The 26,062-nt window shown below is 46.7% G+C and overlaps 1 protein-coding gene across 2 annotated transcripts in view; it reads right to left on the reverse strand.

Moving 5' to 3' along the window:
- DNAJC10 (DnaJ heat shock protein family (Hsp40) member C10) overlaps positions 1-26,062 on the reverse strand; it is a 149,545-nt gene that overhangs the window by 105,111 nt on the left and 18,372 nt on the right. For both annotated transcript variants that reach the window (XM_030209466.1, XM_030209465.1), the window contains exons 3-6: positions 17,183-17,348; positions 10,319-10,369; positions 1,415-1,497; positions 1,062-1,193 (exon numbers count right to left, since the gene is read on the reverse strand). In XM_030209466.1, the coding sequence (XP_030065326.1) occupies positions 1,062-1,193; positions 1,415-1,497; positions 10,319-10,369; positions 17,183-17,348 (432 nt within the window). The remainder of the gene's footprint in view (positions 1-1,061; positions 1,194-1,414; positions 1,498-10,318; positions 10,370-17,182; positions 17,349-26,062) is intronic.

Consider the following 26,062-nt stretch of genomic DNA (forward strand, 5'->3'; position numbering starts at 1 on the left):
CGGTCCCGAGGGCCCTGGGTAGAGGGAGTGACCGGGGCCGATTGCCCACGCGGCCTCTCACCCCTGCCGTCTCCGGAGAGCCGGTGGGCCGACGGGACCTGTACTCCTGGGGTCAATGCTGTCGGTGCCGATTTCGTAGACATCGATACCAGTACCGAAGATCCGGCCGTCGATACCGATGCCGTCGAAGTCGAGGGGCCAGCACAAGTTCCAAAAAGACGGTCCCGAAGAACTTGCCTCGCTACTTGTGTCCGTTTCCAGAGACCGAGACACAAGGTGCACATCTTGGTATCGTGCTCCGGCCCGAGGCACTGGAGGCACCAAGCGTGAGTGTCGGTCTGCGAGATATGCCGGCCGCACCGACCACACCTCTTAAATCCACTCGGGACCTTAGAGGACATCGACGGAAAAATCGCGTCGGCGAAGTCAAAGTCGTCGATGGTGGCGGTAAAAAATCACACCTCGAAAATAAATCGACCGCGCGGCCACAACGAGACGCCCCCGCTAAAAGACGAGGGAAAAACCAAAGTTCAGCGTTTTGTTTTTTTTTTAAACAAAAGAAAGGAGAAAACGGAGAACAAAAAGTAAAAAGTTCGCGGCGAAAGCGCGATCCGGTTTCCGGGGCTGACAGAGAGAGAGACGAACGCGGCTCTCTCCAGCGCGGAAAAGAAAAGACTGAGCGGGAACGGTCGCGCACGGGCGGTAAGACGGCCGCGCATGTGCGGTGGGCGTGCCCTGTGTGCGGGACCGCCCGCGAAGTTTTGTTCCGGTTGGTGGGGGCTGCCGTGGACGTCAACCCAGTCGTGAGAACAAACAGCCTGCTTGTCCTCGGAGAATACCTATTAACTAAGCTGATAATTGTGCCTCAATAAGTGTAGCAAACTGCATTATGTTAACATGTGACAATTCTGCAGTTACATCACATCTTAATAAATAAGATCCATGACATTTTAAACTCCTGAAGGTCAATGTGTAACAGTTTCACTGACAAATCTATAGGTCCTCCTATTTCTGAACAATTCTAGCCCTTCCACATACAATCTGAATGTTCCTTTACTTACCATCCCAGCTTTGAAAACATAGAGACTTGGATAGCTATTTATGCCTTTGCTTCGGCACAGCATTCGGTCATCCCCACAGTTCACAGCTCCAATGCGTATCAGCCCATCCATTTCCTTTGCAAATTCTCTCCACTGGAAAAGAGGGACAAAAAATGTGCTCAGCAAAACGCACCAAACTTTACAGCTGAAGGACTGGCAGATTCTTGGCTCTTAGAAAGATCAACTAGATTTTCAAAAACAATAAAGGATGTTTGCCATACAGCAATTAATAAGTTTGTGGACTTGAGATTTTTAATTAAAATTTAAGGAAAAAAACAAAAGGAATACCAGCACAGCTTACTTATTCTACATACCGTTGGTGCCAAATCGTGGCAGTGTGAACAGTGCGGAGAATAAAAATTAACAAACCAGAGTTCCCCTGAGTTAACAGCGGCATCTGCAAGAAGTGAAAGGAAAATAATTAAAACAATAATTAAAAGTAAAACAAAATTACACAACCACAATTTTATTAAAAGGGAATTGGGTAAGGCTCTCCATATCTACACATGTACAAACTAACACATTAGCTAATTAACATGGAGTTTATTTGGCAAGAGAAGTGCGAGATAATTAGGGCCAGATATATATTTTTTTCAAACAGAAATAATAGGTGAGAACAGGATGACTTAAGCAAATCAGTTTGAAGTGGCAACCAACATTATCTATTTTACTACTGGAAAGCTGCTGTATTTCATGACATTCAAATCTTGTTTTTCACGGTAACCCAAGTACATGAAGGCAGATAAAAATCAACTGGCCCAGCAATTCCAGTCCACACTGCTAGGATAGCTCTCAGTTGCCAAACATAGAAAGTTAAGCCCCTGTAGGATATCACGCCTTACAAGTCAGTATTTTTGCTTCACTTCTGGTTCTCTATCATCTCAGGCAGATTAAGTATGAGGTCTTGTGTGCTCACCTAACACCTTGCCCTCATATCTCATTAGGTGTGAATCTCAGCTACAAAATTAGCAAAGCAGCTGGGGATCTGGATTTAGCTCACACTTTTCTCAGTTGAAGCTCAAGGCGAGTTACATTCAGGTAGCTATTTTCCTGTTCCAGAAGGATTACATTTAAGGGCCTCTTTTACCAAACCGCTTTATTGGCATTGCCATGCTGCGAGTTGCTAGAGTGGTTTGGTAAAAAAGACCCTAAGTTTGTATCTGAAGCAATGGAGGGATACAGTGAGTGACTTATCCAAAGTCACAAGGAATTGCAGTAGGATTTGAACTAGGATTCCCTACTTTCAGCTTGTTGTTCTAACCATTAGGTTACTGCTGCCGAAACATCCAGCTTTTTAAATCCCCAAGACCTTGGACAAATCCAGCCAGCACCAACATACTGTCATCAAAAGCTGTGCTTTTCTGGCTCCAACCTTACTTCCCCAGGATTTCACAATGGCAATACACATTTATTGTAAAATATTTTTTCACTGGCACTTACACCTGCTACAATGCAACCATGTCAACTACCTGCTTGTTTGGACCTGGGGTCTCCTCCAGTGATTGAAGGGACAAATGTGCTTGCTTCTGTGGTGTTTACTACCACCTCAAAAATAAATTAAAAAACAAAGTTACTTGGCCCATTGGCTCCTCTTGTACACAGGCTTCTGAAATCTAGAACTTACACATGTGCTTTGTTAGCAAATGTGTAGGTTGTCAAATTATTAGCTTTTACATGTGTAAGGCACTAAGGCATGTAGTTTCATAAAAATCAATGTTCCTATTACACATGCCAGCAAATACATATTTGCCAGTGTCTGTACATGTATTTTAACAAAGGCTTCTGAATGCATAATACACTTCAGGAATTGTGAATGTACTAATTTGGATGTCCCTATCTCAAACATCCTAAGCAAAAACCAAACTGACATTCTACTAAACTGCCCAAAGCATAAAAAAATTTACATTTCTGCTTCACTTTTGTACTAAGAATGCCTGCACTAAAATGAGTTATGAAAAACCAAACAAAAAAAACCCCAAAACACACTTGCACACACAACAGACAATAAATCCCATTTTACGAAATGGGACCTGTGATATATAATGGAGTTAATGTGGATAACGCTTATAATAAATCTAGCTCAATGCGTATGAAAAGTATATTGCATAACAAAAATACAAAGCATAAAAAAAATAATGCGATAATGATTTATAGAGAATCAACACAAGGCTAATTTCAGAGACATACTCCAACATAACCTCTAATTATAATCACAGCTCCAAATTTAAATAAACATACTGTCAAACGTGTTTCTCAATGCACATTATAATTAGAAAATCTGTGAAAATGATTCATACCATGTTGCATAATGCAATTCTTGTGGAAGATTGTCATGCCAACATATAGCTAGAGAGGTGAATATTTATACAGAATCATGGCTTTATACCAAATATAATTTAACATTAAGTTTTCTTTTGATTAAATGCTACTTAGAGACAAACAATGCAACAAATATTTGGTCCAAACTGGACAAGTCATTAACTGCTATGAACTCCAACGGCTGTAACATACAGTCAAAAATGATGGCAGTTAAAAAATTCTATGTTCTACCCAGTCTGCCCATCCATGCCATCCACTAATCTCTTCTATCCCTTCCTCTTAAATTCAGATACCACTTCCAGAAAGAGGTCATTACACACATCTATCACCCTTTCCATAAAGAAGCATTTCCTCAGATTACTATGTAGGGTGCTGTAGAAGTATTTACCTGCGATCTCACCTTTGCTGGTCTGGGGCCTATACTAGCCTGAATAATTCTGTTATAACAATATGGATTTTACAACCTGTGGCCTGAATACATCTGTAACCATCAGAAACCAGCTTTTCTACACAGGAAAATTACTGCCGTCCATACTAAGATGACTTCAGCCAAGGCCATATTATTTGTTGCAAACTAGCCCAGTTATCTCCCGGGAAGAATGGAGGAGAGACATAGATGGCTCCAGGAGTATGGGATCCGACAGGGAGGTTTGCATGCCATCTGATAACAGGTTCTTTGCTATAATAAAGGATTGGTCCACAGGTATCATCTGACCCTTGGATGCCAATGTGGGTCTGAAGGAGAACAGAAGAGAGAAGACCGGAAGACTTGCTGGAGGATAGAAGGCTCAGAGAGAGAGCAAGAGATTGATTTCCTAAAACACCAGTGAACTGCAGACCTTTTAATAAACTAACAAGGTTAGCACAGCTACAATATACGGCCTTACCTAAAGATTGTGCCACCTATATCCAGAATACCAACCTTGGACTTTATTCCTGGACTGAGAGGCTCGTTGAGGCTTCAGCTTCAGTCTGAGGAGGAATCCGCTTCTTTACCATTGGAAGTCCGCCATAACAGATGGCAAAGTAAGATAACTGGATATACTACCTATGGTCACGGGGACAGATAGTCCTTGGCTTTTGTCTGTGACAGATTGGATTTATGTCAGGACTGGTGGTCTGTGAATTTAGCTGCTGTGTATTTTGCATAAGACGTGTGGTGTAAGTTCTCATAATAATCATTAGGATATCAGTATTGTGATTGGTTGTGTAATCACTCATTTAGATAGTCCGTTTGGATAATCATATATCTTTGTATATGTTTTGGTGATAATTTATTTTGATACAAGCTATTTTTGTAATTGCTTTGCATTTGCTATATTATTTTTCTACCTAATAAATCATAATATATTCCATATGTGGCATTGTTCCTTTTTCCAGCACAGCTAGCTAGCCATAGAGCCAAAAAGGTACGTTTCCCCTAGAAACGAGTCCAGAATAATTGCTATTTAGTAGTGTTCTGTCAGCTAAGTACCTCTGGATATATATTAGGAGTTTGATCTCCTGAATATACCCTTAAAGTGTCCAGTCTCTCACCTTTTGGAGAATTGAGGCCTGACTAGGATGGGGATCCATCTTTTATGAACCATACTACCATGGCTAACAAAGACTTCCTGCCACTAGCCTGACTGCCATCTCTCTAGGACATGCTAAACATCTGTGTTTTGTTTCTGGCGGGAAAATGGTGAGAAGACATATTTACACCGATACAAGAATGAGATAAGCCTTCATAGGTGCCAGCTCAGATGAGAAGTATTTCTGAAAGAACCACGGGCCCCATTATTCAGGGCCTGCATTTCATCGGCTGACTGGTCCAGAAAAGGCACCTGAGGATCAGTGTGGCAAAGCAGAGACCAGGCTTTGTGAAGAATAAAAGAAAAGAGTTTTGGCACAGGAGGAGTACAGAGGAAAATAAGATAGCTCTCTGAGAAAAGTGGCTGTCTTTTCCATCCCTCCTAAGAACTGCACCTCTCCAAGCCATACAGAGAAGCCAGTTACCTGCCAGGCAGTGACTTCCAGATAAACTCCTGACATCCTTCAGCTACACGTTGGAGTAGCCTGCTGGGAATCTGGCTCGAGCTGTAGAAGGAACCTATCCATCACCAAGCGGACGATGCTCTGAAGGATGCAATCAGTCAAACATATGGTGAGAACTGGGTCTCTCTATGGTCGAGATTTAGCCTTTGTTTCAGTCTGCAAAGGGTTGTGTTAGCGCTCAGGAGCCTAGGTCTGAGCCTAAATATATTTGTTGCCTTTATAGCCTCTTCAGGAATAATTAGTAGTGTAACAGAATATATGCAGAGATCTATTTTTGTATAATATTTAGCTAGATCTTCGTAGCATTTATTTTTGTATTCTTGTTTGCCAACTTTGCTAATTATCATCCTATTATATACAAATACATGTAACGCGAAGATACTTACCTGTAGCAGGTATTCTCCGAGGACAGCAGGCTTCATATTCTCACAAGTGGGTGACACCGATCCGTGTTGCCCAGTCCGGCATTTTGCCAAAGTAAAAAGTACAGCTTTGTGGAGCGTCAGCATGCACGAGTGCCTTCTCACCCGTCGCACAGTCTCCTCAGTTTAAAAATAAAGCATAAAATAACCAAGGAGACAAATCCAAGGGGAGGTGGGCGGGATTGTGAGACTACGAAGCCTGCTCTCCTCAGAGAATATCTGCTATAGGTAAGGGTATCTTCGCTTTCTCAGAGGACAAGCAGGCTCCAATATTCTCACAGGTGGGGAATCCCTAGCATCCGGGCTCACCCAAAAACAGCAAACAGTGGTTAATTGGGCCTCGCAACAGTGAGGACATAACCCAGATTAACCTGAAACTATATACAACCTGAGTGAGAGTGCAGCCTGGAACTGAATAAGACGGGCCTAGGAGGGTGGAGTTGGATTCTAGACCCCAGATTCTGCAACACTAACTGCCCAAACCGACTCTTGCATCAGGTATCCTGCTCAAGGCAGTAGTGTGATGTGAATGTGTGGCCTGAAGACCATGTCGCAGCCTTGCAATTTCTTCAATGGAGGATGACCTCAAGTGGGCTAATGACGCAGCCATGGATCTGACATTATGAGCTGTGACATGACCCTCCAAGACCAGCCCAGCCATAAGTGAAGGAAATGCAATCTGTAGCCAAATTGAAATGGTGCGTTTCCCAATGGCAACCCCATCTTGTTGGGATCAAAAGGAACAAAAAGCTGGGCGGACTGTCTCTGGGACCTTATCTGCTCCAAGTAGTAGGCCAATGCTCTCTTGAATTCCAAGGTGTGCAAGCTGCTTTCGCCAGGATGGGCATGAGGTTGAGGAAAGAATGTTGGCAAGACAATCGACTGGTTCAGATGGAATTCCAACACCACCTTCGGCAGGAACTTAGGGTGCGTGCAGAGGACTACTCTGTTGTGATGAAACAGTATAAGGTGCATCCACTACTAAGGCCTGAAGCTGGGTGAGAATGACGTTCAGATTCCATAACACTGGTGAAGGTTTGATAGGGGGGGTTGACAAAAGCAAATCTCTCATGAAGCGAACAACAAAAAGCTGTCCAGAGATGGGCTTATCTTCTACACGTTGATGATAAGCACTAAGGTGAACCCTTACGGAGTTGGTCTTGAGACCAGACTCTGATAAGTGTAGAAAGTGTTCAAGCAGGGTCAGTGTAGGGTAAGTAAGGCCTTGTTCTCACACCAGACGACAAACCTCCTCTATTTAAAAGAGTAACACCTCTTAGTGGAATCTTTCCTGGAAGTCAGCAAGACACAGGAGACACCCTCCGAGAGACCTAAGGAAGCAAATTCTAGGATCTCAATATCCAAGTTGTGAAAGACAGAGACTGGAGGTTGGGATGTAGAAGTGACCCCTTGTTATGAGTAACGAGGATCAGAAAAGACTCCAATAGCCACAGTTCTTCGGAGGATAACTCCAGAAGAAGAGGAAAACAAATTTGCCGTAGCCAGTACTGCACGATCAGAATTATGGTTCTGCGGTCTTGCTTGAGTTTCAACAAAGCTTTTCCTATTAGAGGTATTGGAGTAGGGTTACCATATGGCTCCAGAAAAAGGAGGACGGATTGAGCCAGTCGGGTTTTACTTCCATTGAAGCAATGGAAGTAAAACCCGGCTGGCTCAATCCGTCCTCCTTTTTCTGGAGCCATATGGTAACCCTATATTGGAGGATACGCGAACAGAAGAACTGTCCCCCAAATGAGGAGGAAGGCATCTGATGCTAGTTTGTCGTGGGCCTAAAGCCTGGAACAGAACTGAGGGACCTTGTGATTGAGTGGCCAAAAGATCCAAAGGGGTGCCCCACGCTCATAAGATCTTACGGGCTATGCCCATGTGGAGAGACCACTCGTGTGGTTGCATTATGCTGCTCAGCCTGTTGGCCAGGGTGTTGTTTGCCCCCATCAGATAAGTGACTTGAAGGAATATGCCGTGCTGGCGAACCCAGTGCCACATCCAGACGGCCTCCTGACACAGAGGGTGTGATCCAGTGCACCCCTGCTTGCTGGTGTAATACATTGCAACCTGATTGTCTGTTTGAACTAGAATAATCTGATCAGACAGCCAATCTCTGAAAGCCTTTAGAGTGTTCCAGATCGCTCAAAACTCTAGGAGGTTGATCTGAAGATTCGTTTGCTGGGAGGACCAAACACCTTGAGTGTGAAGCCCATCTACACGAGCTCCCCAACCCAGGAGAGATACATCAGTCATCAGCACTTTTTGAAGCTGAGGAATTTGGAATGGAAGTCCCAGAGACAAACTGGATCGAATTGTCCACCACTGAACACAGTAATGTAGTAGATGACGACAGATAAAAACCTGTACGTTCCATCCAGTCTGCCCAACAAGATAAACTAATATGTGCTACTTTATATGTATACCTGACCTTGATTTATCCTTGCCATTTTCGGGGCATATACCGTAGAAGTCTGCCCAGTTTGGGGGACATTTGGATGACATATTCTAGACTGCCCATGGCTTGAAACCACTGAGAAGCCAGGGTCCATTGAGCTGATCTCATGTGAAGACATGTCATGGGTGTAATGTACACTGGAAGCCATGTGGCCCAGCAATCTCAACATCTGCCGAGCCGTGATCTGCTGAGAGGCACAAACCCTGGAAGCTAGTGAGACAAGATTGCTAGCGTCTCTGGGAGGTAAGCTCGAACCTTCTGTGTGTCAAGCAGGGCTCCTATAAACTCCAGTCACTTAACAGGGCAAAGATGGAACTTGCGGTAGTTTAAAACGAACCCTAGTAGCTCGAGCACCCGAATAGTCATCCGCATGGACTCCCGAGCACCGTCCTCTCAGGTGCTCTTCACTAGCCAATCATTGAGGTATGGGAACATATGGACTCCCAGTCTGCATAGCAATGCTGCAACTACCGCTAGACACTTGGTGAAGTCCCTGGGAGCTGATGCAAGGCCAAAAGGCAACACATGATACTGAAAGTGATGTGTTCCCTGTCGAAATCGAAGACACTTCCGGTGGGCTGGAAGTATCGGGATTGCGAGTACATGCATCCTTTAAGTCCACAGAGCATAGCCAATCGTTTTTCTGAATCATTGAAAGAAGGGTGCCCAGGGAAACCATCCTGAACTTTTTTTGGATTAGAAATTTGTTCAGTGCCCTCAGGTCTAGGATGGGACGCAGCCCCCTGTCTTTTTCTGCACAAGGAAGTACCTGGAATAGAATCCTTGCCCTTCTTCCCCTGGTGGGACGGGTTCGACCGCATTGGCGCTGAGAAGGGCGGTGAGTTCCTCTGCAAGTACCTGCCTGTGCTAAGAGCTGAATGAATGAGCTCTCGGTGGGCAATTTGGAGGTTTGGAAAGCCAATTAAGGGCATACCTGAGAGTAATATTTAAAGAACCCACCTGTCAGAGGTTATAAGAGACCACCTTTGGTAAAAAAACATTTTAACCTCCCCCCGACCGGCAAGTCGTTCGGGATGGACACTTTTACTGCGGCTATGCTCTGCTGGAGCCAGTCAAAAGCTTATCCCTTGCTTTGACTGGGGAGCCACAAGGGCCTTAGGCGCAAGCTGTTGACAGGAACGAGTGCGCTGGGGTTGAATAGGTTGACGAGCTAACGGAGCGTATCTACGCCTAGAATAGTAGTACGGAACGCTCCATGGCTTGCCAAAACCCCTCCTAGATAAGGAGGTTGATGCAGAAGGCGCCCGACGGGAGAGAGAAGAGATGGTATCGGTGTGTTTCTTGATTTAGTCTGAAGTGAATACAGCAAATACAGAAGCTATAACCGTAGGTGTTAAGAGCACTGCCAGTACATGGGACTTCCAAATGGCAGTTTTATGTTGCATTCACAAATTCAAGAGTGTCAAAGCATACAATAATTGCTAAAGAAGTTGTCTGTTGCAACGCTTTTGTGAATATGGCACTTTTCATTTAAGAGTTTGAGATTATTTATTTTAATACATGACCATGTAAACTAATCTACTTATTCTGTGCTTTTGTAAACAAAAACAAAAAAAAATTCACAAGATTCTGAAAATTGGGTGAAGGCAGAAAGACATCTTTCTTCAATTAGTGCATAAAAATCTCTCACCATATAGTCATACAATTATCTAATTAGCTATTAGAAATCAAGATGCTACATACAGAACACTTTACTAGATGGAAGAGTCAGACTGACCATTTTGATGACAATTTTTTTTTTCAAAACCCAAATTGTTTCCTTTTTAAAGTATTTAGTTTATATCCCATCTTTAACACAGGACTAAATGTGAGTAAACTATCAAACATACCATTACTCCAATGTGCTTTATCCTCAACGGTCTATATAAGACTATATAAGATATGGAATGGCATGATAGCTAAAGATCTTGTAAGAGCAGATAAGAGGGCCATTAAAAAAAAAAAAAACAACTTACCAAATTCTCCTCTGTCCAAAGTTATGATTTCCAGATCATCGTCGTAAATACCTAATTAAGCATAACACAAAATCATTAACTGCTCTGCTATTATAACCATAAGCAAAAATTGAACATTTTTTTAATTTGTAAAGTTTATTAAACAGTCCAGAGAGAGAAAAACATTACAATTCCACATCCCCCTCTGCATTAACATCCAACTTTCCCAAAACCTAACCTTAGAATACACACATATAATCATGAAAATCTCATAACCTGTTTCCACTCCCTTTTTCTCCCCTTATTCCCCCCCTCCCTCTTTCCCTTCCCCTCCCCCCCTTGAAACCCCTTTACCCCTTATCCCAATCATTTCCCGTTCACCATCCCCTCTCCCCCCTCCCCATTCAGGTCTTTCCCCAGTACCCAGTCTAAGTGCACCCATTCTGCTACTTCGGAATTGTACCTCCCCCATCTTTTGTCCGTCAGCTCTTCCATCATTATAATTCCCCACTTCCAATTTTGCGCTGTGGGCCCTTCCTCCTTGCTATTTTGGCTTCTGGTCAGGTACTTGTGACCTGGATTGGCCATTACTGGACGCAGATACTGGGCTAGAGGGACCATTGGTCTGACTCAATATAGATGTTCTTACGTTCTAATATAATTCAAGCTTAAGAGATACCATGGTGTGTTGTGCTTAAAGCGAGTATGCTCAGCAATCTTTCTTTAAAGTTTTTCTGTAAAGTAACTTCTGTTTTGCAACCATTTATAGATGTGGCAGTCCCGAATCTCTGAAGCCGCAAGTTGGGAAATGCTGGCCATCATCGCTGGGACCATGACAATTACTTCAACAAGTTTTTGAAGCTAAGTGTTGTTTTTCACAGTTTTCACTTCACATGTAATAGTCTGATATTTATTAAAATTGAATTTGGAATGTTTTTTTTTTGTTTGTTTTTTTTAAAGCCCGTGAAGTGAATATTCTCCACGTCAGTGTTTAACAATCATTGGAAGGAGTCTGAGGCTTTCTTTCCTTGATGAAACGTGTTTTGAGTCTTTGTTTCATGCTTTGTATACCTGGAGTTTTATAGGTAAAGAGAAATTAGATAAACTTTCTTTCCATTAGTCTTTCCCACTATTCCAGAACCTGTGGGATAGCTGTATCCATCAACCGGCAGGTGGAGATGAAGAACTGAAAACCAAGCTGAGACATCTCTCTCTTGGCATCCAGTTTAACTCCTCAGTATTTATCTTTGACCAGCAATAAGGAGAAACTCAGAATAAAACACAACAACCTAAGAGTAACAAATGAGCAAACATGTGTAGACCTCTCATCTCTGGACAACTTAGAGAAGAAGAGATAGAGAAGCATCACGACAGTCATTATTTGACCCATTAATTCGCACCAACTAAACATCTCAAAAACCACGGGCGGATCTCTGGAACAGTGGGCAGGAACTAATGGAAAGAAAATTATCAGGTAAGACCTAAGTTCTACTTCAATTATGTAGCTTCCCACTATTCCGGAAACTGAGGAATGTTTAAAAGCAATCCCTAGAGTGGGTGGGATCCTGGTGCCACTACCCTGAGGACTGAAGCCCCAAAATTGGCTTCAATGTATGCCGCAATGTCCACCCTGTAGTGGTTAGCAAAGGTATGCAGCATTGACCATGTTGCTGCCTTGAAAATACCCGCCAGAGACAGTAAGGTGATTTCCACCCAGGATGTTGCTGTACACCTTTTAGAATGAGCCCGCAAGGCCTGAGAAGCCTGCATCCCTGCAAGCAAATAAAGTTGATGCAATAGTCTCCTTCAGCCATCTAGCAATTGTGGGTTTGGCAGCCATGAGACCAAGCCTCTGTTTACCAAAAAGCACAGTGTCCGATTTGCGAAACTCATTTGTGACTTCCAGATAGCTGAGGACTCTACCCACATCGAGATGCTTCAAGGAAGAATACCGAGATTCCTTGACCTCTATGCAAAAGGACGGAAGCTCCATATGATTGCATTAGATACCACTTTCGGAAGGAAGGAACCTTGCGCAGAGACCTCTACCCCTGAAAAGCGGAGAAAGGGATCCTGACAAGACAGTCTGAAGCTCTGAAACTCAAGAATACTGTCTTTAGAACAAGATCTTCTTCAGTGACTCAAAAGGAGGCTTCTTAAGAGCCAAAAGGACTAAATATTAAGTTTCTACTCTGGACACAGCATACAAAAGGGAAGCTGCGAGAGGCCCGTTCCCCGCAAGAATTGAACGATATCCAAAGCTGCAACCTGAACTTTTAGAGAACCCAACAACAATTCTTTCTTAAGACCTGCCTGAAAAAAAAAAAAAACGCTATGATGTGCACGATCTGAGCAGAGAAGGGATCAAGTCTGAACTCAGAACATCAGCCCTTGCATATGCTATGGATGTAGCGCGTTTCAGAGCCTGAAGCAAGGTAGCAATGAGTAACAAACCAAATCTATAAACAGCAGATCTGCAACACTTCCAGAATATCTGCTCTCCACCGTTTCATAGGTATGGATGGTTAAGGAAAGCACAGGCATACTGACTGTAAACAAATTTTTAGTGACAACACTGAAAACCACTGCTCCACAGCCACTTGCAAGTTTGATCTTCAGAACATTCACTTAAGCCTGGCAAGGGGTACTAAGTAGGTTGACTGTAGTGAAGGACCCGTTTAGAGGTGACGGTGGTTCCTTTCAGGATGGATGGGTTTTTGTTTCGTTTTTAATGTGAGAAGAGGATGGGAATTTCTTCACTAAATGTGTAATTAAACTCTGGAATTTGTTGCAAGAAAATGTGGTAAAGGCAGTTAGCTTAGCAGAGTTTAAAAAAAGGTTTGGACGGCTTCCTAAAGGAAAAGTCCATAGACCATTATTAAATTGAACTTGGAGAAAATATTTCTGGGATAAGCAGCATAAAATGTTTTGTACTTTTTGGGGGATCTTGCCAGATATTTGTGACCTGGATTGGCCACTGTTGGAAACAGGATGCTGGGCTTGATGGATCTTTGGTACCGTGTTTCCCCGAAAATAGGACATCCTCCGAAAATAAGACCTAGTAGAGGTCTTGCTGCAATTTGAAAATATAAGGCCTCCCCCGAAAATAAGACTTAGCAGGGGAGGCCTTATTTTTCGGGAAACCTCGGGGTCAGCCCCCCACCCGAGATCGGCGGCTCCCCCCTTGATCGGCGGCTCCCCCCGCCCTCAGCCGCTGCCGGGCAGGCCACTCCTTCCTTCCGTGTCCCGCCCTCGCCTGACATTATGTTACGTCAGGTGAGGGCGGGACACGGAAGGAAGGAGTGGCCTGCCCTGCTGCTTGCGGCGAGTGTGAAGATGAATGGTGAAAGGAAGCATTTAAGAGGTTAGTTCCGGGAGCGACTGAGGGCGGGGGGAGCCGGCGATCTTGGGTGGGGGGCTGACCCCGATGTTTCCCCGAAAAATAAGGCCTCCCCTGAAAATAAGACCTAGCGGGTCTTGGGGAGCAAAAATTAATATAAGACAGTGTCTTATTTTCGGGGAAACACGGTATGTAATACTTATGTACTTGTGACCAAATCAGAATAACCTTTTCGTTTCAACCGAGCACTTTCATTGGCCAAACTGTAAGGCCAAAGGGGCACAGATCCTCCATGAGCACTGGACCTTGCTGGAGAAAGAGAGGATCCCCTTTCAGCAGTTGAATCGGGTCTGTGTACCACTGCCTCCACAGCCAATCTGGGACCACAAGAATTATTTGATCCTGGTGCAACGCGATCCTTTTCAATATGTGGCCTACCGTGGGCCAAGGAGGAAGACATACAGTATTTATTTTATTTATGTGGATTTTGCTCACACCTTTTTCAGTTGTAGCTTAAGGTGAGTTACATTCAGGTAAATTGGATATTTCCCTGTCCCTGGAGGGCTCACAATCTAAGTCTGTACCTGAGGCAATGGAGGGTTAAGTGACTTGCTCAAGATCACAAGGAGCAGCAGTGGGATTTGAACTGGGCACCTCTGGATGTCAAGACCAGTACTCTAACCACTAGGCCATTCTTCCACTCCAGTAGATGTGTCTCTGGTCAGGGATGAAGTAGGGCATCAATTTTCAGCCGTTGGAAAGAACTGGGCTCAATGGGGAACTTGGGCACTTTGGCATTCCTTTTCATTGACATCAAGTCCAGAAGTGAAGAACTCCATTGGTTCACTATCAGTTGAAAAACCCTGGCTGGATAGTTCCCATTTTCCTGGGTCCAAGGAGTGCCTGCTGAGAAAGTCTGCCTCTACATGCCAGGATCCCGTCGTGAGATGCCAAAAATAATGAGAAATTTTTTTTCTCTGCCCAACTCATGAGGCCGCCTCCACCACTGCTGGTCCCGCCTTGCTTGTTCATACAAGCCACCGCTGTTGCACTGTCAGAGAAAATTTGGACTGGTACCCTCGTCAGAAAGGGAGCGAGTCGTGTAAGGCATTCTGCACTGCCCTGAGCGCCAAGTGATTTATCGACCACCGAGAATCCTGCTCCATCCAGGTGCCCTGTGCCAGATGGAACTTGTAATGAGCTCCCCAACCTGACTTTCTGGCATCTGTCATCACTTCCCATTGTGTTATCAGAAAGGGAGCATCGACGGTCAAATTCCTGGGCAACAACCACAACTGCATACTCCATATGGCAATGAGCATCCAAGGAAGATGAAGGTCGTACTTCTGTGACATAGGAGACCAGTGGCTGCATATGAACCCTTGGTCACGCTGCTGTCATTGACCCCAGAACCTGGGCATGTCTTGCATGAGAAGACAAATCTGCTGAACCAGCTTCTACCTCCTACGTTCCATGAGGCAGATACTTTCCCTTGTTGTGTCGAATACAATGCCCAGATACTACAGCGTCTGCAATGGCGTTAGTTTGCACTTCTTGAAATTGATCACCCGACCCAATGACCGCAGACGACTGACAACTTTGTCTGCTGCAGCACACTTTTCAACAGGATGACGTACGAATGAGCCAGTCGTCAAGATACAGGTGAACTGATTCCCTAGCACCGAAAAAAGCCACTACCACCACCTTACCCTTGGTAAATGTTCTTTGTGCCCTGGCGAGACCAAAGGGCAAAGCCCTAATTGGAAGTGACGGTCCAGCGCTACAAAATGTAGCCATTCACTCCATCACAAGCTCAGCACAACACAGTCCTAAGCTGTGAGTCCGGATCCCTCCCACCAAACAGAACTTGCAGCCATCCAAGTGGTTCCAAGTCAAACTTGAATTGCAATTAACACTGCTCTCCCAAGATCACAGGCTCCACAAGTCTTAATCCTGATGAGAAAGGCTCAGGACTGATACTCTGCCCTACGCTCTCCAGTAAACCTCTTTCCTTCTCTCTTTCTTTTTTCTTTAAGATTGTTGTGCTGGAAAAGGTGAGCTCCACAGGAAACAGGGGAGAGGTAAAGGGCGGGAAGAAGTAAATTTGAAGGGCACCAGAGACCGAGACCTGAAGATGTTTAGTTGGTTCCTGAAGAGAGAATCTGAAATATTTAGTAAAGCCGGCACTCGTACTTATATGCTACAGTGAAGTTACTTCATCAGAGCAAACTTCGGCTTTAATAAATATTTCAGATTCTCTCTTCAGGAACCAACTGAACATCAATACACAGGGACTCCTGAGGCAGGCCAGAGTGGACGAAACACGATTCGTGTCGAGTCCAGTCTTTATCAATAAACTCTTGCTGTGAACATTTTTCGAATCCAGTAGTAGTTTTATCGACATCATCCACCTTGTCACCTTCGCTGTGCCTTTCTCTTGCCCAGATTCTTTTACAGAACAGTAGCATAACCTGGTATTGGCATGCCTTACATGTATTTATTTATTTATGCATTCTTGTATCCCACTATTATTCAGTGACTAACTATGGCAAGGGAACGTGTAACAATGTGTTCTGTAAGATGTGTGAGTAAGTAGCAGCTCCACTCACGCCCTACCCATGTGAATGTCCCCTTGTATTTAAGAACGCCCTTACAGAATAGCGCTTAGGTGTTTTTTTGCTGCCACTTGCACATTCAAGTGGCAGGTAAATGGGGGAAACCTGCTATAGAACTGCTCTTATGCAACAAACTGCAAACCCTCACAGTCTCCCTTGAAGCTGACAAATAAGTTCTTCTGGATCCAGTTCAGCAGGAGGAAGGTTTTGCTCCAGAAGGAATCCAAGTAGCTACTGGGGTTAGTGATTTCTGTTTGGGTATTTGGTAAATAGACTTTGGGGTTCGTTTTCAAAGCATTTAGACTTAAGTTCCTGAGGTTCCTATGTAGCTTTGTACATCTAAGTGCTTTGAAAATACATCTCCCTCCCTCCCCCTCTCTCCCTCTCCCTCTCTCGGCAATATGCGGGTATGGGTGTATGTGGTGGTGGAGGTAGGGGTCATTTCTCCCTCTAAATTTTCTCAATATTCTATTTAAAAAGTTTTATTTTTCTTCTTCCACCTTTCACAAACATTGACTTCGAATTGGGTACAATGTGTACTTCTGCTTTCCTAATTTGTTTTTCAAGATATTTCATTTATTGCTTATTTTGTCCCTAATGTTTTGCTTTATTTCTTGAACTGAAACTTTGAAAATGATAAAGACAAAAACAACAACTGTCTTTCCATATGAGGATCCACAAAACCATCTTTTTTTTTTTTTTTTTGTACCCCGCACTTTTTCCCACTCATGGCAGGCTCAATGCGGCAGGCAATGGAGAGTTAAGTGACTTGCCCAAAGTCACAAGGAGCTGCCTGGGCCGGGAATCGAACTCAGTTCCTCAGGACCAAAGTCCACCACCCTAACCACTAGGCCACTCCTCCACTCCACTATCTTTTGTTGTTGTAGTAGTTTTTAACTGCAAATGATCATTAAAAAAGAATTATCTTACCAAAATCATAACGATAGTAGTTCCAGCTTTCATATCGGCCACCCTGCTGCTGGTCATCAAGTCCCTTTTCTCCATATTTATCATACTTCTTCCGAAGGTCTTCATCTTTTAATACCTCGTATGCTCTGTTTATTTTTAAAAACTTCTCATGTGCTTCCAGATCATTCTATTAATAGAGAAAAACAGAATACTAACTTGAAAATACAACTTTACAGTGCTCCATATCAACGAGTGCCTCTTATTTATACTAAACTGTTTGCTGAACACACTTGCTGTATCTACTAAAAGCTACAGCTCAGTAAGTAGGCTAGTACTTAGCAACCTGACACATCAAGATTTGTGTTACATGTATTCTTCCCATAACAATTAGTCCTTCAGAAAAAGGTGCATTTGCGCTTCAACACTTTTTTTCCAAAGCAGAAGCAAAAATAATGCATTGTTAGTGAAAAGGTCAAGGTGCATTAAAATACACCGATGGCTGCTTCATGAACAGTAAGAAAGATTCCCAGAAGGAAGTTCTGGTAATAATTTAATAAACCTTTATCAATTAAAAAAAAAAAAAAAAAAAAAAAAAAAAGAAAAACCAGTACACTATAGACAACACAGAACTGATAGAAGTATACTGGTACAGTGCCAAAAGTATAACAACTTTGTAAGTATACAAATTCAGTGCTCTCTCTACCTCCCAGGAGGTTTCTAAGCAACAATGGGCCGATTCTCAGAGCATTGTGCTGAACAGCGCAGAAAAACAGCTCCCCAATGCACAGCTCTAATGCTAAGCAAACCATATGTGAACCATGTCAGGGGGAGGAACATGCCTGGCGTAAATGCACAAGAGCTGTACAGTAAGCATGCCTAGTCAAACTAGGGAACAGGGAGCCCGTGCTGAGCATTGTGAGATACAACACTTATTATTACTGCGCTTTTAAATTTGCTCCCTCCCCTGTAAAGATTCTGTGAATTTTCCCAACAGCAGGATTTTGGTTGTTGCCCAGACAGGCTTCAGGCTTTGCCCCTCCTGGCTTGTCCGGTGCTTAGAGGCCTGTATGGGTAAAACCTGCAGATTTTAGAATGAAAACCCTCCCCTCAAGCAGGTTTCCAGCATTAAGGGCAATGTTCTTTTCTGTGCTGTTCTCTGAGCATGACAGGGAATACCTGATGACCCTCTTTAATATCTATTTGCATACATTTAAATATTATTTGCGCTCATTTTTATTTGGCAGATTGATTCTGGCGCGACAGCCCTCTGAGCATTGTGCACAGCTTAGCGCCGGCATTAGGTTCTGACCATAAGCCTGCAAGGGAGCATGTTGAAATTCCTTTGGATAGACTAACGTGTTATTACATTAAAAAAAAAAAAAGTACAAAAAGAGTTTTTAAAATAAAACTATATTAAAAAACTGTCAGACTACATAGTTGGAGACAAGGTTTGTGGGCACTTTTTACACAAGGACTTTGCTCCAGTTAAAACAGATATTTTTGCTCTGAATACATCAGGGATACAAAATAACAGCAGATATTTACACCTGATTTTTCTGGGGGTACTTTTTCTCGTAGCATTTTCAACCTTACATGCAATATTTTTCTCCTTCAACCAAAATGTATCCCCCGTGAATGCCTCCTCTTAATGCATATATGTGAATTTTAGTCATGCTGAATAAGGGTAATTCTTCAGGCAATCAATTCAGGAGTGTATATCACTCTGCTCTGAAAATCATCTTCACAATACAAAAAGGTAGGGCTCCATCAGAAGTAAATCTTAGGAGCATACTATGGGCCCCTTTTACTAAAGTGCAGTAACTTTTGCACTCACTGGACATTTAACACAATATATAATATGCAGTAAGCACAAAGCCTGTGCAGTAAATGCAGGGGACCATGACAAGCATCTGCCACAGCCCAAGCAGCATGTTACATGTGGTGCCAGACAGCATGGGAGCATCTGTACAGTGAATGATACATACCTGTAGCAGGTGTTCTCCGAGGACAGCAGGCTGATTGTTCTCACGACTGGGTGACGTCCGCGGCAGCCCCCACCAACCGGAAGAAGCTTTGCGGGCGGTCCGCACGCAGGGCACGACAAACCGCGCATGCGCGGCTGTCTTCCCGCCTGTGCGCGACCGTTCCCGCCAGTTGAATGACAAGCAAAAATGATGAAAACGCAACTCCAAAGGGGAGGAGGGAGGGTAGGTGAGAATAATCAGCCTGCTGTCCTCGGAGAACACCTGCTACAGGTATGTATCATTCACTTTCTCCGAGGACAAGCAGGCTGCTTGTTCTCACGACTGGGGTATCCCTAGCTCTCAGGCTCACTCAAAACAAGAACCCAGGTCAATTGAACCTCGCAACGGCGAGGGAACAACAGAAAATTGACCTACAAAGAACAACTAACAGAGTGCAGCCTGATCAGAATAAATGCGGGTCCTGGAGGGTGGAGTTGGATTTACACCCCAAACAGATTCTGCAGCACCGACTGCCCGAACCGACTGTCGCATCGGGTATCCTGCTGGAGGCAGTAATGTGATGTGAATGTGTGGACAGATGACCACGTCGCAGCCTTGCAGATCTCTTCAATAGTGGCTGACTTCAAGTGGGCCACTGACGCTGCCATGGCTCTAACACTATGAGCCGTGACATGACCCTCAAGAGCCAGCCCAGCCTGGGCGTAAGTGAAGGAAATGCAATCTGCTAGCCAATTGGAGATGGTGCGTTTCCCGACAGCGACCCCTAGCCTGTTAGGGTCGAAAGAAACAAACAATTGGGCAAACTGTCTGTGGGGCTGTGTCCGCTCCAAGTAGAAGGCCAATGCTCTCTTGCAGTCCAATGTGTGCAACTGACGTTCAGCAGGGCGGGTATGCGGCCTGGGGAAGAATGTTGGCAAGACAATTGACTGGTTAAGATGGAACTCCGACACCACCTTCGGCAGGAACTTTGGGTGGGTGCGGAGCACTACTCTGTTGTGATGAAATTTGGTATATGGAGCATGAGCTACTAGGGCTTGAAGCTCACTGACCCTACGAGCTGAAGTAACTGCCACCAAGAAAATGACCTTCCAGGTCAAGTACTTCAGATGGCAGGTATTCAGTGGCTCGAAAGGAGGTTTCATCAGCTGGGTGAGGACGACATGGAGATCCCATGACACTGCAGGAGGCTTGATAGGGGGCTTTGACAAAAGCAAGCCTCTCATGAATCGAACGACTAAAGGCTCTCCAGAGATGGCTTTACCCTCTACACGATAATGGTAAGCACTAATCGCACTAAGGTGATTCCTTACGGAGTTGGTCTTGAGGCCAGACTCTGATAAGTGCAGAAGGTATTCAAGCAGGTTCTGCGCAGGGCAAGAACGAGGTTCTAGGGCCTTGCTCTCACACCAAACGACAAACCTCCTCCACTTGAAAAAGTAACTCTTTTTAGTGGAATCCTTCCTAGAGGCAAGCAAGACACGGGAGACACCCTCAGACAGACCCAACGCAGTGAAGTCTACGCCCTCAACATCCAGGCCGTGAGAGCCAGGGACTGAAGGTTGGGGTGCAGCAACGCTCCGTCGTTCTGCGAAATGAGAGTCGGAAAACACTCCAATCTCCACGGTTCTTCTGAGGACAACTCCAGAAGAAGAGGGAACCAGATCTGACGGGGCCAAAAAGGCGCTATCAGAATTCATGGTGCCGCGGTCCTGCTTGAGCTTCAGTAAGGTCTTCCCCACCAAAGGTATGGGAGGATAAGCATACAGGAGGCCGGTCCCCCAATGAAGGAGAAAGGCGTCCGACGCTAGTCTGCCGTGTGTCTGAAGTCTGGAACAGAACAGAGGCAGCTTGTGGTTGGTCTGAGAGGCGAAAAGGTCCACCGAGGGGGTGCCCCACTCTCGGAAGATCTTGCGTACCACTCTGGAATGGAGCGACCACTCGTGCATTTGCATGACTCTGCTCAGTCTGTCGGCCAGACTGTTGTTTACGCCTGCCAGGTATGTGGCTTGGAGGAGCATGCCAAACTGGCAAGCCCAACGCCACATCCCGACGGCTTCCTGACACAGGGGGCGAGATCCGGTGCCCCCCTGCTTGTTGACGTAATACATTGCAACCTGATTGTCTGTCCGAATTTGGATAATTTGGCAGGACAGCCGATCTCTGAATGCCTTCAGTGCGTTCCAGATCGCTCGGAGCTCCAGGAGGTTGATCTGCAGATCCTTTTCCTGGAGGGACCACAGACCCTGGGTGTGGAGTCCATCGACATGAGCTCCCCACCCCAGGCGAGATGCATCCGTCGTCAGCACTTTCGTGGGCTGTGGAATTTGGAATGGACGTCCCAGGGTCAAATTGGTCCGAATGGTCCACCAGAGCAGTGAAGCGCGGCAACTGGTGGAGAGGCGGATGACATCCTCTAGATTCCCGGTGGCTTGGAACCACTGGGAAGCTAGGGTCCATTGAGCAGTTCTCATGTGAAGACGAACCATGGGAGTCACATGGACTGTGGAGGCCATATGACCCAGAAGTCTCAACATCTGCCGAGCTGTGACCTGCTGAGACGCTCTGGTCTGCGAAGCCAGGGACAGGAGGTTGTTGGCCCTCACTTCGGGAAGGAAGGCCTGAGCCGTCTGGGTATTCAGCAGAGCTCCTATGAATTCCAGAGACTGGGTTGGCTGGAGATGGGACTTTGGGTAATTTATCACAAACCCCAGCAGCTCCAGGAGTTGAATAGTGCACTACATGGACCGGAGGGCTCCTGCCTCCGAGGTGTTCTTGACCAGCCAATCGTCGAGATATGGGAACACGTGCACTCCCAGCTTGCGTAGATACGCCGCCACCACCACGAGGCACTTTGTAAACACCCGTGGGGCAGAGGCGAGCCCAAAGGGCAGCACACAATACTGAAAGTGTCGTGCGCCCAGGTGGAATCTGAGATACTGTCTGTGAGCTGGCAGTATCGGGATGTGAGTGTATGCGTCCTTTAAATCCAGGGAACATAGCCAATCGTTTTTCTGAATCATTGGCAGAAGGGTGCCCAAGGAAAGCATCCTGAACTTTTCTTTGACCAGGAATTTGTTCAGGCCTCTCAGGTCTAGGATGGGGCGCATCCCCCCTGTTTTCTTTTCCACAAGGAAGTACCTGGAATAGAATCCCTGCCCTTCCTGCCCGGGTGGTACGGGCTCGACCGCATTGGCGCTGAGAAGGGCGGAGAGTTCCTCTGCAAGTACCTGCTTGTGATGGGAGCTGGATTGAGCTCCCGGAGGACAATTTGGTGGAAGGGAGGCCAAATTTAGGGCGTATCCGCACCGCACTATTTGGAGAACCCACTGGTCGGAGGTTATGAGAGGCCACCTTTGGTGAAAAAATTTTAACCTCCCTCCGACCGGCAGATCGTCCGGCACGGACACTTTGAGGGCGGCTATGTTCCCGTGGATCCAGTCAAAAGCCCGTCCCCGGCTTTTGCTGTGGAGGCGCAGGGGGCTGCTTAGGCGCACGCTGTTGACGAGAACGAGCGCGCTGGGGCTGTCCCTGTGCCTGTCGAGGCCTTCGGGCCGGCTGGGTGTACCTACGCTTGGCAAAAGCATAGGGCGCAGCCTGCCGGGCCCGGGAAAAACGTCCACCTGCTGAGGTGGATGCTGAAGGCGCCCGGTGGGAGAGCTTGTCGAGGGTGGTTTCCCGCTGATGCAGTTGGTCCACCAGCTGCTCGACCTTCTCGCCAAAAATATTATCCCCCCGGCAAGGGACGTCGGCCAGTCTCTGCTGGGTGCGGTTGTCCAGGTCAGAGGCACGCAGCCATGAGAGCCTGCGCATCACTATACCTTGGGCCGCAGCACGAGATGCCACGTCACAGGTGTCATAGATACCCCTGGACAGGAACTTTCTGCACGCCTTCAGCTGCCTGACCACCTCCTGATAAGGCCTGGACTGCTCCGGCGGGAGCTTATCAACCAGGTCCGCCAGTTGCTTCACAGTGTTCCGCATGTGGATGCTCGTATAGAGCTGGTAAGATTGGATGCGGGTCACGAGCATGGAAGATTGGTAGGCCTTCCTCCCAAACGAGTCCAGAGTGCGAGACTCCCGCCCCGGGGGCGCCGAGGCGGTATCCCTCGAACTCCGTGCCCTCTTGAGAGCAGAATCCACGACCGCCGAGTCATGGGGCAATTGGGGCCGCATTAACTCTGGGTCCGAGTGGATTCTGTACTGGGACTCTGCTTTCTTGGGAATGGTGGGATTAGATAATGGTCTCATCCAGTTCCGAAGCAGTGTCTCTTTGAGGACATTGTGCAACGGCACCGTGGAGGACTCTCTAGGTGGTGATGGATAGTCGAGAACCTCGAGCATCTCAGCCCTCGGCTCATCCACAGAGACCATGGGGAAGGGAATGCAAATGGACATGTCCCTTACAAAGGAGGCAAAGGAGAGGCTCTCAGGAGGCGAGAGCTTCCTCTCTGGTGAAGGCGTGGGGTCAGAGGGGAGGCCCGCAGACTCCTCTGAGGAGAAATATCTGGGGTCCTCCTCTTCCCCCCACGAGGCCTCTTCCTCGGTATCGGACATAAGCTCATGTAGCCGAGTCCTTAACCGGGCCCGGCTCGACGTCGAGGCACCGAGGCCTCGGTGTCGTCGAGCGGTGGACTCCCGCGCCGGCGGGGACGAAGCTCCCTCCATCGACTCCACCTGCGTGGTGGTCGAGACCGGCGCCGCAAGCACCCCCGGCGCCGGCACAACCTGGCGCATCAGCCCTTCCAGGATCCCCGGAAGGATGGCTCGGAGGCACTCGTCCAGGCCCGCTGTCGGGAAAGACGGGGGGGCCGGTAGAGGTGTCGGTGCCGGAAGCTGCTCGGGTCCAGGAGACTGCACCGAAGTGCTGGGACCCTGACGCGTCGGTACCTCCACTACCGAAGGGGACCTCTCCTCTCGACGCTGACGCTTCGGCGTCGACTCCTCGCCGGCACCGATAGCTGGATGCATCGAAGGCGACCGATGACGGTGCTTCTTTGATTTTTTGCGGTGCCCGTCATCGGCGCCAGGTGGAATGGAGGAGGAGGAGGAGGAGGTCGATCCCCCTCGGTCTCGAGGAACCGGGTCAGACAGGGTTCGGTCCCGAGGGCCATGGGCAGAGGGAGTGACCGGGGCCGATTGCCCACGCGGCCTCTCACCCCTACCCTCACCGGAGGACCGGCGGGCCGACGGGACCTGTGCTCCTGGGGTCGATGCCATCGGTGCCGATTTCGCGGACATCGATACCGGTACCGAAGAACCGGCCGTCGATACTGATGCCGTCGAGGTCGATGTCGAGGGGCCGGCGCAAGTTCCAAAAAGACGGTCCCGTAGAACTTGCCTCGCAACCTGAGTCCGTTTCCGGAAACCAAGACACAAAGAGCACGACTTGATATTGTGCTCTGGCCCGAGGCACCAAGCGTGGGTGTCGGTCTGCGAGATAGGCCAGCCGCACCGACCACACTTCTTAAATCCACTCGGGACCTTCGAGGACATCGACGGAAAAATCGCGTCGGCGAAATTAAAGTCGTCGATGGTGGCGGTAAATCACACCTCGAAAAATAATCGACCGCGCCCGCGACGCCCCCGCTCGAAAATGAGGGAAAACAAGCGCGTTCACTTTTTTTTTTTTTTTTTTTTAACAAGAAAAAGAAAAAGGGGTCCGTAACGCGCGGGAACCAGAAACAAACAACAAAAAATAAGAAATTCGCGAAAACGCGACGGTTTTTCGGGGCTGACAAGAGAGAGCGGCGACGCATGACTCTCTCCAGCGTGGAAAAAACAAGACTGGCGGGAACGGTCGCGCACGGGCGGGAAGACGGCCGCGCATGCGCGGTGGGCGTGCCCTGCGTGCGGACCACCCGCGAAGCTTCTTCCGGTTGGTGGGGGCTGCCGCGGACGTCACCCAGTCGTGAGAACAAGCAGCCTGCTTGTCCTCGGAGAATATCATGTAACGTGGTGAAGGACTGAACTCCAAATAAATATGAACGAACCAAGTTACAGCAAACAACCTTACAATTTCACCCCCCCCCCCTAAAGCCCCGAACCAAGCACTAGTGCCTCCCCTGTCAAACACCCTAACCCCAATCAAGAGATACCTAAATGATGGGGGGAGGGGGAAGAGCAAAGAGACGAGAAGGGTTGATGCTGGACCATGATGGAGGGAAGAGAAAAGCTGGACTTTGAAACAGGGACACAAGAGATGCTAACCATGGAGAGAACAGAGACAGGGACACAGAGGGGGATTCTGGACAGATTAAGATAGGGACAGGGACAACGAAGAGATACTGAACATGGGAGAAAGATAGTGAGGGAGAGGGAGAGAGACATAGGGGAGATACTAAACAGGATGAATGGGGGCACAGAAAAAATGAATGGTGGACACAGAGAAGAAAATGTCAAAAAGGACAAAAACCCTGGAGTCAAGAAAAAAAAAAAAAGAAAAGCAGAAGAGATGAGAACCAAAGCAATACAGACCATGTCCCGGGGAGGGGCTGGGCTTCTATGAAGGAAGGGGGTTGGGGTGCTTGTGTTGGGGATCAGTGTGGAAGGGAACTGACATGGGGGTGAACTACAACACTGCGGTACGTGGCAACTGAGATACTGAACTACCAATAGAGCGGCTGCATTTACCATCACCTTAAGTGATCATGACAGCTAGTGTGCAGTACTGAACCACACACTAGCTGTCACAGCTTGCCACACCTCTGCCCATCCATTTCTCATCTAGATCCTGTCCATTCCTGCATTAGGCAGCTATTAATGGGATTTTCACCGCAATGGTTGCCTTTCTAATGCAGGATATAGTAATGGGGGGGGGGGGGGGGTCTGTGCTGTCTACCACACAGTAAACCCGTTTTAGCTGCTTAACACAGCTTAGTTAAAGGGTCCCTATGTATAGCCAACATTGTGCAGATTT

The sequence above is a fragment of the Microcaecilia unicolor genome, chromosome 7 (assembly GCF_901765095.1).
Source record: "Microcaecilia unicolor chromosome 7, aMicUni1.1, whole genome shotgun sequence".
Classification (NCBI taxonomy): domain Eukaryota; kingdom Metazoa; phylum Chordata; class Amphibia; order Gymnophiona; family Siphonopidae; genus Microcaecilia; species Microcaecilia unicolor.